This window comes from Somniosus microcephalus, chromosome 5 (genome assembly GCF_052327205.1).
Source record: "Somniosus microcephalus isolate GS21.2 chromosome 5, FLI_Smic_1.0, whole genome shotgun sequence".
In the NCBI taxonomy this organism is placed as follows: domain Eukaryota; kingdom Metazoa; phylum Chordata; class Chondrichthyes; order Squaliformes; family Somniosidae; genus Somniosus; species Somniosus microcephalus.
In genome coordinates, this window is record NC_140991.1 from 84,453,499 (window position 1) to 84,466,958 (window position 13,460).

General features: G+C 43.2%; 1 protein-coding gene across 1 annotated transcript in view; it reads left to right on the top strand.

Moving 5' to 3' along the window:
* LOC147117171 (uncharacterized) overlaps positions 1 to 13,460 on the top strand; it is a 667,391-nt gene that overhangs the window by 541,680 nt on the left and 112,251 nt on the right. The window contains exon 9 of the mRNA XM_085987124.1: positions 611 to 664. Coding sequence (XP_085843250.1) covers positions 611 to 664 — 54 coding nt within the window. The remainder of the gene's footprint in view (positions 1 to 610; positions 665 to 13,460) is intronic.

Sequence of the window (13,460 nt, forward strand, 5' to 3'; positions counted from 1 at the left end):
CCGCACTCGCTCTTCTCTATTTCTGTTACGCCTCTCTTTCGCTTCCCCCTCTCACTGCCCACTCTCCCTTCCTTCTCTCTCTCTGTTCCTTTCCCTATCTCCTCACATTGTCTTCCCTCCCTCTTACCCCACCCTCTCCTCCCTCTCTCTTCTCCCCCTCCCCCCCTTCGCTGTGTTGCCCTTGCTGTCGATTATCCTGCCGACATGTAAAGAATGGTGAATGGTCATGTGGGCAAGGTGTCAGAGGCTGCCTGCCACCATTGGAACCATACCCCAGAATGTGTCATTGGAACCATACCCCAGAATGTGTCATTGGAACCATACCCCAGAATGTGCCATTGGAACCATACCCCACAATGTGTTAGCAGTTGCAGGAGGGAGGGGAAAGGAAGAATAAACTAATTAAAAATAAATAAAATTGGAACTCTTGAAATAGTTTTCACATTAATTTATAGGAAACGATGGAATAGTGTTTATTCTGCCTGATCCTCGGAGCTGAGTTGTGTGTGATTTGTCTGGACTCATGGAGCAAACTGCTAATTCTACTGTGTTTCATTCTTAGTTCATCTTCAATGTCCTAATAAAATAGATATATTGTCTTTCCTCCCAGGCTGCCATTGAGGTGCTTGAGGGTCTTTTGGATGAAGATGATGAAGTTGTCCAGGTGGGTCTCGATCTTCACTTGCTTGTGCTTTCTTTCAGTCAACAATATGCAGTGTGCTTAAGTTTAAATGCGAATATAGTTTTTCGAGCTGATGAGGCTGGAAGATTGCAAGAGTAGTTGAAAGAGCAGCTTATGGTATGCGCTAACATTAGGAAATGGCCTTGACTTTTTTTTGTCACTTGTGGTACAAATAGATTCTGTTAAGGGAAAAGATTGCCTTTTTCAGGGAAAAAGCTCTTCGAAATCTAATTCAGTAATTGTCGGTGATATTTATTTTTGGGGTTTGTATCTGTATTTTAGTAGGTACATGCATGCACTTGGAACTTATTTCATCTTTTTCAAACCATTTCCATCTCGAACTTTCACCATCAGCTCTTGGAATGCTTTCACAATTAATTCTTCTGATCCTGGTCCATATCCTTCAATTTGGCATTTACCACTTAATTGTTTTTCATAATTTTCTTACGCTATCTTCCCTCTACCTCTTCTGCAGTATCCCTCTTTATCAGGGTGTCAGCGTACAATCCACCTATTCTTAAGCTTTCACCCGATACTTGAAATGGGAAATTATTTGAATTTGCTCCTTGTAGCACCAATCTGAAGAGCCAAAGGCATAAGTTTGAGTTTATTCTTACTGTGCCATCTCCTTCGGCAGTGTACCCATTCACTTCAGCTGTGACACGTGGGGGGTAAGACGAGGATATTCACTCGGCATCTAATCTGTGTTACCCCTTGCCTGCGAATGCTTGAAGAGCGTTGTAAAAGGAACATTGCCTTGAACCCAGCCTGTTTGATTTGAAGAATATTCTGGCAGAAGATATTCTTGAAAGCTGGGATTTTTACATCTTGTTTTGTTTACCAGCAAGCAGCCTCCAAATTGCAATTCATCCTGACTGATTCACTCAAACACTGAACTCCCTCTCTACTGGCCCTCCACCTGTTAAAATGCCTCGGAATATTATCGGCTGCTCCACCTCCTCTGCCGCGACACCTTTATTCCTGCCAAATTGTCTCAAATGCACCTGGCGCATGACTGGTCTAAACATTCATTGCCAGATCTGGCTGAACCATAGCAGACATTTGCTGTGTTTTGCTTTCTTCAGCCAAATCCTCACACTACTCCAGTGCCAATTTCTGAACTTATCCTGGAACTAGTACGTCAGAGAGCATGCAAAACGACGTGTTTATCTTTATTTGTGACTCCTTATTCACTGCTGGATGGTTATGGGCACAAGTCTGATTTACAGATGGCAGCGACACATTATAGGCATAATTAATGTTCCAATGATGGTACTAAGTGGGAGGAAATGTTTCTTATCCAACATTGAACCTCTTTTCTTCTCCCTCCCCCCAAATTGGTTGAGCAAAAGAAAAAGCTAAAAAAAAAAATGCAGAAGCAAAATCTTCAAATCTACCAATTGATCATTGAAGCCAGCTGGTACGATTGTTCCAATTTTTTGAATGATACGCATTTCAAGCTCAGTTCATCTGGCTATGTCTCTGTGATCTGCAGGCTGTCAGTCCAGTGCCAGCAGAGAGCAGTGGAAGAAGGGGGGAAAAAACAACTCCACTTTCTGGTCAATTCATGTACAATAAATGTATGCATTGGGTATTTTAGTTGAAACTCTCTCTTCTCATCTTCAAATCCTAGAATCATATTTATCAAAATAACTAATTATATCTAGTGAGCATCTTCACATTTCAAAATATCACACCTGCAAAGTGTATGCCATGCCATAAATCATATTACTTGTGTTTGGTTCAAGATCATCTATATATTATTAAAATCTATGCATCTGTCATGTATTCCATTGAAAAGTTCTATGTAAACACCTTCCTATGGACATTTAAATGTGTTCACACCTACATTTTACAATTGCTCACAACCATATTCTGTGAGATACTAATACGCAGCACACTAATAGGATTTCCAATCTTAATCTCAGCACTGAGGTGTAATGCATGGACCTGCCAAGGACAAATACATTGTTTTAAAAAAAAAACAGCTTTGAATCTGCATGTAGTTTGCGATTCTGACCATGATGTGGCAATTTGGAACATATTTTTATTTTCTCAAGTGCCACTTTGTCAGACATGTTGCTTTTCCAGTTTGAATCAGAGAAATTTACAGAACAGAACGAAGCCATTTGGCTCATCACGTGTGTGTCAGTTCTGTGCTGGAGCAATCCAAAACTACTCCTGCTCTCTTCTTATCCCTAGATCTTTCTTTGCTTCAGATATTTATAAATATTTTCCTTAAAAATGCAATGCTTCTATGCTTCAGCCACTCCCTGTGGCAAAGCATTCAATGTTCCAAAACCGTCTGCATACAGATTTCACGTAACCTCTTTATTAACGGTCTTGGTGACAATTTTAAGTTGCCGACCCTTCTTCACTGATTCCCCAACCAAAGGAAATAGTCTTTCCCTTTTCACTGCTTCAAAACCCCCCACAATTTATTTTAAAAAAGTTGATTAAATCTTTTCGTAGCCTTCTCTGCTGCAGTGAAAATAGTCCTATTATCTCAACTCTCTTTTCAAAACTATAGTTACCCATCCCTGGCCTCATCCTGGTGATTCTATGCTGTACGCTCTCTATAGCTTTGATGTTCTTTCTATAATGAGGTACCCAGCACTGTGCACAGTACTCCAACCATTGTTTTAGAATCATAGAATGATGCAGCACGGAAGGAGGCCATTCGGCTCATCGTGCCTGTGCCGGCTCTTTGGTAGAGCCCTGTAAACTTTTTGCCTTCGACTATTTATCCAGTTCTCTTTTGAATGTTATTACTGAGGCAGTGCATTCCAGATCACAACAACTCACTGTGTAAAAAAAAAACATTCCACCTGTCGCCTATGGTTCTTTTGCCAATCACCTTAAATCTGTGTCCTCTGATTACCAACCCTTCTGCCACTGGAAACAGTTCCTCCTTATTTACCTTATCAACAACATTCATGATTTTGATCGCCTCTATCAAATCTCCTTTCAAATTTCTCTGCTTTAAGGAGTACAACCCCAGCTTCTCCAGTCTCTCCACATAACTGAAGTATCTCATCCATGGTACCATTCTAGTGAATCTTCTCTGCACCCTTCCCAAGTGTGGTGCCCAGAATTAAACACAATACTCCAGCTGAGGCCTAACCAGTGTTTTATAAAGCTTTAGCATAACATCCTTGCTTTTGTACTCTATTCCTCCAATAATAAAGCCAAGGGTCCCATATGCTTTGTAACAGCCTTCTCAACTTGTCCTGCCACCTTCAAGGATTTGTGTACATACACCCCCAGGTCTCTCTGTTCCTGCACCCACTTTAAAATTGTACCATTTAGTTCATATTGCCTTTCCTCATTCTTCTATCAAAATGTATCACATCACATTTCTCTGCATTAAATTTTACCATGTGTCTGCCCATTTTACAAATCTGTCTATGTCCTCTTGAAGTCTGTTACTATCCTTCTCATTGTTTACTACACTTCCGAGTTTCATGTCATCTGCAAACTTTAAAATTACGCCCTGTGTACCTAAGTCCAGGTCATTAATATATATGAAAAAGAGCAGTGGTCCTCATACCAACCCCTGGGGAACACCACTGTATACATCCTTCCAGTCAGGAAAAAAAAAGTTCACCACTACTCTCTGCTTTCTGACCCTTAGCCAATTTTGTATCCATGCTGCCACTGTACCTTTAATCCCATGGGCTTTATTTTTGCTAACAAGTCTATTATGTGGTACTTTGCCAAACGCCTTTTGAAAGTCCATATACACATCAACGCACTACCCTCATCAGCCTTCTCCGTTACTTCATTAAAGAACTTGATCAAGTTAGTCAAACAGGATTTGCCTTTAACAAATCTGTGCTGACTTTCATTTATTAGCCCATACTTTGCCAAATGCTAATTAATTTTGTCCCGGATTATTGCCTCTAAAGGTCTACCCACCACCGACGTTAGGCTGACTAGCCTGTAGTTGTCGGGTTTATCCCTCTCCTAATTTATTTAAACAGGGGTGTAACATTTGCAATCCCCCTCTCATCTGGCACCACCCCCATATCCAAGGAGGATTGGAAGATTGTGGCCAGATCCAATTTTGTAAAAACTTCTCATTAGTTCTTTATTCTTGTACTCAATGCCCTTGTTTAGAAAAAAAAATGCTGTTGGTATTTTTATTGCTGTATCTGTCTGGGCGTGTACCTCAGGAAATGATGTATTTGAACCCCTACGTGGCTATTCATTCTCACGCTTCCATGTGTTTCCATTTTGTGTGTATCCCATTCCTTAATGTTCCTCTCAAAATGTTTCACCTCACCCTTATCCACATTAATTATCTGCATCTGCCACCTGCCTGTCTTTTCCTGCAGTCTTTTACAGTTCTCCTATCTGTTTGGCAAGCCCCCTACTTTTGTGTCATCATCAAATTGCAGATTTGTGCTCCCGATACCCAAGTCTAAATCGTCTATATACACCAGGAACAAAAGTGGGTTCAGTATTGACCCCTGGGGTACACCACTTCCAACCGTCTTCCAACGTGAGCAACACCTATTTACCAAATTCTTTGTTTCCTGTCCATCAACCAACTCTCTATCCATGCTGCTACGTTTCCTCTAATACCATGCATTTGATTTTTCTAAGAAACCTCTTGTGAGACACCTTATCGAGCATCTTCTGAAAATGTATCTACACAATATCTACTGCATTCCCATTATCTATCCAATCGTTTACTTCTTCAAAAAAGTCTTAGATTTGTCAGTTTGCCTTTTAAAAAGCCATGCTGATATCCTTGATGTATTTCTAAATGCAATTTCTTTTCTTTCTTAAATGCTCATTGATTTGATCTCAAGTTATGAAAAGAAAGAATGAACTTGCATTTATCTAACACCTTTCGTGACCTCAGGACTTATGAACTTGCTTCACAGCCAATGAAGTATTTTTGTAAGCAGCCAGGTAACTCCTGCTACTTTTTCATTTTACTCTCTTATTTTTTTTAATGTATACATACAATTTTTTCTAATTTGGCCATTTTCCAGCCATAAAATGTATCTTGTGCCATGGCCCCGAATGTGTCTGTGGCAGTGGGCAGCTCTCGGCACATATCTACAGCTCCACACAATGCATTATATTTTATAACCATTATATTTGATTACCCTGTATTTGGAAACTGCACTTGGGGAACATCAGTATTAATTGATTGATTCTGCTTATACTGCTCCCACTCACAGCACTGCCTGGCCTGGCTTCGGCTCTGGAACGCAGTTGCTGGAGTCGGTTCCCTGGGCCAGGCTGGGTGCCTCTGATGTAAATAACAAACATTACAACATCTCACTAAAGTTGCCACATGCTGGTATCGTGCAAACACAGGTTGCAAAAATAATGGGGGGAATTTTCCCAGGCCTGAGGAGGTGAGTTGGAGGCAGGACTGCCGGAAAAATGGCAGAAACTGGGAGCGGGTACCAACCCCGCTCCCAACCCACCTCCGTGTCATCTTCCCGGGAGGCGGGTCCCCGAGTCGCGCAGGGAACCGTCTCCTCGAGGCGGGAAGGGGATTAGAGCCAATTAACTGCATGTTAACAGGTAGTTAACAGGCAGTTTTGAGGCTTTTCCCCATTTTACGCCTGCAATTGAGGGCTTCCCGACGGCTGTGAACCTCGCCAGGGTCAGCGAGGCGAGCAGTGGGCCTGAGGGGGGTGAGGCGTCGAGCTGTAGAGGTGAGTGATGGGTGCAAGTGTGGACAGGTAAGTATGAGAGGTGAGTGTAAAGTGTTGGAAAAAGTTTCCTTACCTTTGCTTCTTTCTGCAGGCTTCAACCTTTGAGGATCCGGAGGTGCCTCATCTCAACGGCAGAGATGACAGAATGGCTGCTGCATTCTCAGATTCAGCAGCCATCTGCTTTCTGCTGAGGAGAGAGGGTTTGGTGAGCCTCTGTGGAAGGGCGCACCTTAGAACAGAGATTGTCAGTGTTTGACAGCTTCTCAAAGCTGTCAAACGATGACAATACATCTGTCAAAAAATTTTCGACAGATGAAGCTTCATACGCTGACGTCATCTGTCACCGGCTTTCCCTTAATTGGCCGGTAAGGGCGGGCTTAACAAGGGCACTCAAGGGAAAATAGTGTGGGTAAATAGCGTGGGTTCGTCATACGTCGCTGGGGGCAAGACTAGAACCCGGAAGGCAGCAGTCCCACCCCCAACTTGTCTCGGCTGGCAAAATCCAGCCCAAAGAGTTTGCACATAACTATTATAAGAAAAAAAGAAAGAACTTTTATTTATCAAGCGCCTTTTATGACCTCAGGATGTCCCAAAACTCTTCACAGCCAATAAGTAATTTTTGAAGTGTAGTCACAATATTCCAAGCATTTTTATAAATAGCAACATTTTGCCATCAGAACAAAGAAGTGACATGTAGCAACTACAAACCTCTTCACAAGTGATGTGCAGCCTCAATAACCCAAAGGATAGGGAGGTGTTAAGTGGCTGCAGTTCAAAGTCAGGAAACCTCTTAATGACAGACAAGTGCTTTCTTATTGTCCCAAGAAAAAAAGAATAAAACCAGATGCACCACTCTGCTTCGACCTAGCACTGGTAACGATGAAGGCACACCCAGCCCAGACGACCCTGCAGTGTCCTCCTCACTAACATCTGGGGACTGGTGCCAAAGTTGGGAGAGCTGTCTCACAGACTAGTCATGCTCATAGACTCATACCTATCAGCCAACGTCCCAGACTCCTCCATCACCATCCTGTCCTGTCCCACCGGTAAGACAGACCAATTAGAGGTGGGGGCACAGTGGTATACAGTCATGAGGGAGTGGCCCTGGGAGTACTCAACATTGACTCCGGACCCCATGAAGTCTCATTGCTTCAGGTCAAACATAGGCAAAGAAACCTCCTGCTGATTACCACCTGCCGCCCTCCCTCAGCTGATGAATCAGTACTCCTCCATGTTGAACATTACTTGAAAGAAGCACTGAGGGTAGCAAGGGCACACAATATACTCTGGGTGTGGGACTTCAATGTCCATCACCAAGAGTGGCTCGGTAGTACCAGCACTTACTGAGCTGGCCAAGTCCTGAAGCACATCGCTGCCAGACCGGGCTTGCTGCAAGTGATGAGAGAACCAACACGAGGAAATAACCTACTTGACCTCAGCCTCACCAATCTACCTGTCGCAGATGTATTTTTCTATGACAGTATTGGGTGGAGTGACCACCGCACAGTCCTTGTGGAGACAACATCCTGTCTTCATACTGAGGACTCCCTTCATCGTGTTGTGTGGCACTACCACCGTGCTAAATGGGATGGATTCAGAACAGATCTAGCAGCTCAAAACTGGGCATCCATAAGGCGCTGTGGGCTTCACAGCCTTTTAAAGGGGCCGCACACCCAAAAAAAATTAGAGGGAGTATTGGTCCCCGCCATCACAGATGCCAGTCTTCATACAGCTTGATTCATTCCACGTTATATCAGGAAACGACTGGGTGTACTGGACACAGCAAAGGTTACAGGTCCCAACAACATCCCGGCTATCGTGCTGAAGACTTGTGCACCAGAACTAGCTGCGCCTCTAGCCAAGCTGTTCTAGTACAGTTACAACACTGGCACCTACCCGACAATGTGGAAAACTGCCCAGGTATGCCCTGTCCACAAAAAGCAGGACAAATTAGGAGTACGGTAGCAGAGGGGTTATGTTACTAGACTAGTAATCCAGAGGCCTGGGCTAACAATCCGGAGACATGAGTTCAAATTCCACCATGGCAGCTGGGGAATTTAAATTCAATTAAATAACTTGGAATAAAAAGCTAGTGTCACTAATGGTGACCATGAAACTACCAGATTGTTGTAAAAACCCATCTGGTTCACTAATGTCCTTCAGGGAAGAAAATCTGCCAAACTTAACCGGTCTGGCCTATATGTGACTCCAGACCCACAGCAATATGGTTGACTCTTAACTGCCCTCTGAAATAGCCTAGAAGGCAGCTCACCACCACCAACTTGAGGGCAATTAGAGATGGGCAATAAATGCTGGCCATGCAGGCAACGTCTACATCCCGTGAATGAAAATAAAAATCCAATCTAGCCAATTACCATCCTATCAGCAGAGTGATGGGAGGAGTTGTCAACAGTGCTATCAAGTGTAGAGGTGTTCAAAATCATGAATGGTATTGATAGAGTAAATAATGCAAAACTGTTCCCATTGGCAGAAGGGTTGGTAACCAGAGGACACAGATTTAATGTGATTGGCAGAAGAAAGAGAGGCAACATGAGGAAACTTTTTTTTTTAACACAGTGAGTTGTTGTGATCTGGAATGCACTGCCTGAAAGGATGGTGAAAGCAGATTAAATAATGACATTCAAAAGAGAATTAGATAAATACTTGAAGGGAAACAATTTACATGGGCTATGGGGAAAGAGCAGGGGAATGGGATTAATTGGGTAGCTCTACCAAAGAACCGGGTGCAGGTACGATGGGCCGAATGACCTCCTTTTGTGCTGAATCATTCTATGATTCTGTGATTTAAAACCCTACCCAACAGCATTGTGGGAGTACCTTCACCACATCGACTGAAGGCAGCTCACCACCACTTCCTCAAGGGCAACTAGGGATTGTTCATATCCTCCTGGACATCTAATCGATTCCCTCACTCCTTTCTTATCCTCTATCAAGTGCCTATGATTTGAGTTGTACTTCTTTGATGGAACCTCCTCACAATATATTTCTGTCTCTCTACATATGTGATGGTTAACTTTTTCTAATGTTTAACAGTTCTTATGTATTTACAAAATATGATAAATGGTGAGAAGAGCTGCATTTATTGTCTGTGTGTTTATCTGAAAGAGAACTTGAAAGCAGCCAACAGAACTGTATATCTTGGAAATAGTGGGTCGTATTTTGCGACCCGTGCGAGGTGCGCCCGCGCCCTTAGGTGCCGCGCAAGTTCCGGGTTTAGGCATGCGAAGCACACGCGCTAATACCCGGAACTTGCGATCTGTGATCCTCCACATCCCCGGGAGATGGGCATCCGCGGGCGGAGAGTTGCGCTATTTCCCCAACTTCCGCCTGCTGAATGCCGGTGAAATTCTCACGCCTGGTAAAAGCAGGTGTAAGGCCTGCTTTTACTAGAATAAGAGTTTTAAAAAAATAGAAAAATAAAATGTTATCACTCATTTATACATTAAAAACCCTGTCCAATAAGGTAAGTTTATTTTTAGCCCCATTAAAACATATTTTAAAAATTTCAAAAAATTAAATTTTCATTTAAAATATTTAATTAAATGGCATTTTAATTAATTTTAAATATGTAATTTTTTTTTATTTCATGTGTTCGTGTATTTTTTTAAGTGATCCCTATTCATACTTCTGGGAGTTCCATATGTACGGAACTCCCACAAGTATGAAGGGGGATTCTCTTCTTTTATTGGTTTGGGCCAGCCCATGTGATCCCCGGGGCGCTTGCGAACCGCCTGCGCCCCTGGGATACGTGGGCCTCTGCCAGCGTGTACCCAGAGAGGCCCAGGAGCACGAGTCTCCGTACCTCCCAGATCACCAGGTAAATAGAGTCATAGAGTAATACAGCACGGATAGAGGCCCTTCGGCCCATCGTGTCCGCGCCGGCCATCAAGCCCTGTCTAATCTAATCCCATATTCCAGCATTTGGCCCGTAGCCTTGTATGCTATGGCATTTCAAGTGCACATCCAAATGCTTCTTAAATGTTGTGAGGGTTTCTGCCTCCACAACCCTTTCAGGCAGTGAGTTCCAGACTCCAACCACCCTCTGGGTGAAAAAGTTCTTTCTCAAATCCCCTCTAAACCTCCCGCCCTTTACCTTGAATCTATGCCCCCTAGTTATTGACCCCTCTACTAAGGGAAAAAGCTCCTCAGCATCCATCCTATCTATGCCCCTCATAATTTTGTACACCTCAATCATGTCCCCCCTCAGCCTCCTCTGCTCCAAGGAAAACAAACCCAATCTGCCCAGTCTCTCTTCATAGCTGAAGCGCTCCAGCCCTGGTAACATCCTGGTGAACCTCCTCTGCACCCTCTCCAACGCGATCACATCCTTCCTGTAGTGTGGCGACCAGAACTGCACACAGTATTCCAGCTGTGGCCTAACCAGTGTTTTATACAGCTCCATCATAACCTCCTTGCTCTTATATTCAATGCCTCGGCTAATGAAGGCAAGTATCCCATATGCCTTTTTTACCACCTTATCCACCTGTTCCGCCGCCTTCAGGGATCTGTGTACTTGCACACCCAGATCCCTCTGACCCTCCGTCTTGCCTAGGGTCTTTCCATTCATTGTGTATTCCTTTGCCTTGTTAGTCCCCCCAAAGTGCATCACCTCGCACTTTTCCGGGTTAAATTCCATTTGCCACTGTTCCGCCCATCTGACCAACCCATCTATATCGTCCTGCAGACTGAGGCTACCCTCCTCGCTATTTACCACCCTACCAATTTTTGTATCATCCGCGAACTTACTGATCATACCCTTTACACTCATATCCAAGTCATTAATGTAGACCACAAACAGCAAGGGACCCAGCACCGATCCCTGTGGTACCCCACTGGCCACAGGCTTCCAGTCACAAAAACAACCTTCGACCATCACCCTCTGCCTTCTGCCACTAAGCCAGTTTTGTATCCAATGTGCCAAGGCACCCTGGATTCCATGGGCTCTTACCTTCTTGACCAGTCTCCTGTGCGGGACTTTATCGAAGGCCTTACTGAAATCCATGTATACCACATCCACTGCGTTACCCTCATCCACACACCTAGTCACCCCCTCAAAAAATTCAATCAAATTAGTCAGACATGATCTTCCCTTGACAAAGCCATGTTGACTATCCCTGATTAATCCTTGCCTCTCCAAGTGGAGACAAATTTTGTCCCTCAGAATTTTTTCCAATAATTTTCCTACCACTGATGTTAGGCTCACTGGCCTGTAGTTCCCCGGTTTTTCCCTACTACCCTTCTTGAATAATGGCACTACATTAGTGGTTCTCCAGTCCTCTGGCACATCCCCTGTGGCCAGAGAGGTCCTGAATATATGTGTTAGAGCCCCCGCAATCTCCTCCTTTGCCTCACACAGCAGCCTGGGATACATTTCATCCGGGCCTGGGGATTTATCCATTTTTAGGCCAGCTAAAACCGCCAATACCTCCTCCCTCTCGATGTTAATATGTTTGAGCATATCACAGACCCCCCGCCCTATTTCTATGTCTACATCGTCCTTCTCCATAGTGAAAACAGATGCAAAAAATTCATTTAGAACCCCTCCTACATCTTCCGGCTCCACACACAGATTGCCACTTTTGTCCCTAATGGGCCCTATTTGTTCCCTAGTTATCCTCTTACCCTTAATATACTTATAAAACATCTTCGGATTTTCCTTTATTTTGCTCGCCAGTGTTATTTCATGGCCCCTCCTTGATCTCCTAATTTCTTTTTTAAGTATCCCCCTGCACTTTTTGTACTCCTCTAGGGCTTCCTCCGTCTTTAGCCTTTTGTATCTACCAAAAGCCCTCCTTTTTTTCCTAATCCATTCTCGTATATCCCCTGACATCCAAGGTTCCCTGTGGTTTTTGGAACCACCCTTGACCTTTACGGGAACATGTTGCCATTGTATGATCTCAATCTCCCTTCTGAAAGCCTCCCTGATCAAAATCTGTAGTTTTTTTTACAGGTCAGAGGCACCTGCCTCCAATCACAAATTTTGGGCCAGTATTAAAATTTGGAGGGTAGTTCTGAATAAAAGTTCTGAATACAGTATAAGGAAGGAGAAAGAACTTAGTGTTTTTCGTGTTTTCAGGGTGCCCCAAAGTGCTTTACAGCCAGTGGATTACTTTTGAAGTGCAAATTCTGTTATTTTATAGGCAAAGGCAGCAGCCATTTTGTGCACAGCAATGAGATAAATGACTAATCTATTTTGGTGGTGTGGTCGAGGGGTAAATGTCAGCCTGGATGCCAGGAGAACTCCCCTTCCCTCCTTCAAATAGTTCCATTGGATCATTTACCTGAGTGAACCGACAGAGCCTCCAAAGAGAAAATGCAGATGAGGAAGTTGCACCTATATTTTGCAGTTTTGCTTTCTTGCAATTATTGCACTGTCGTAAAGTTACATAAGATTATACTCGGCCTGTCTTTTGCACTTAGTTCAGCCCAGCTAGAGTATTGTGACTCAATTATCTTCTCAAATCATATGATAAACTGAATTACTTTCATTAATTGTAAATGCAAATGATAGTCAATTGAAATCAGGCAAGTTGCTGCTTCGCGGAAGCCAATGAAATCAGACTTGCCTGATTATTCCAAGAAGGAGTGATCATTTTATGGAAAATATAGTACCTGAGTCTAGTCATACTGTAAAATAAAGACATTGCAGACTGATCCTTCCACTCAAGCATTATGCTGTAGATTTTTTTAAACAAATCTGCATATCCTAATTATGCTTTTCAAACCACAAAATGTTTATTGAAACAGTCTCTGACATGGGGGCATACACTTAATAATAAATAACATGCTGAGCAGAGAATTGGCGATGTGATCTGCAGGAACCATCAAGTATCAAACAATATTGCCAAGATTTTCCTAAACAAGTCTTCAGCGTCACTTATAGTTATAGGCATAAGACCAGCTGGCTCCATCCAACTCTTATTTAATTGACATTTGGTCTGTCATGAGACTGTACATGGTGCACACTAATATTCGTCACAATTATTCTTATTTGACACATTTTAACCACAACTTCAAAAATCTTTTATGCAACTACAAAGATGATTCACATTTGTAATGAAATTCTGCTTTTTAAT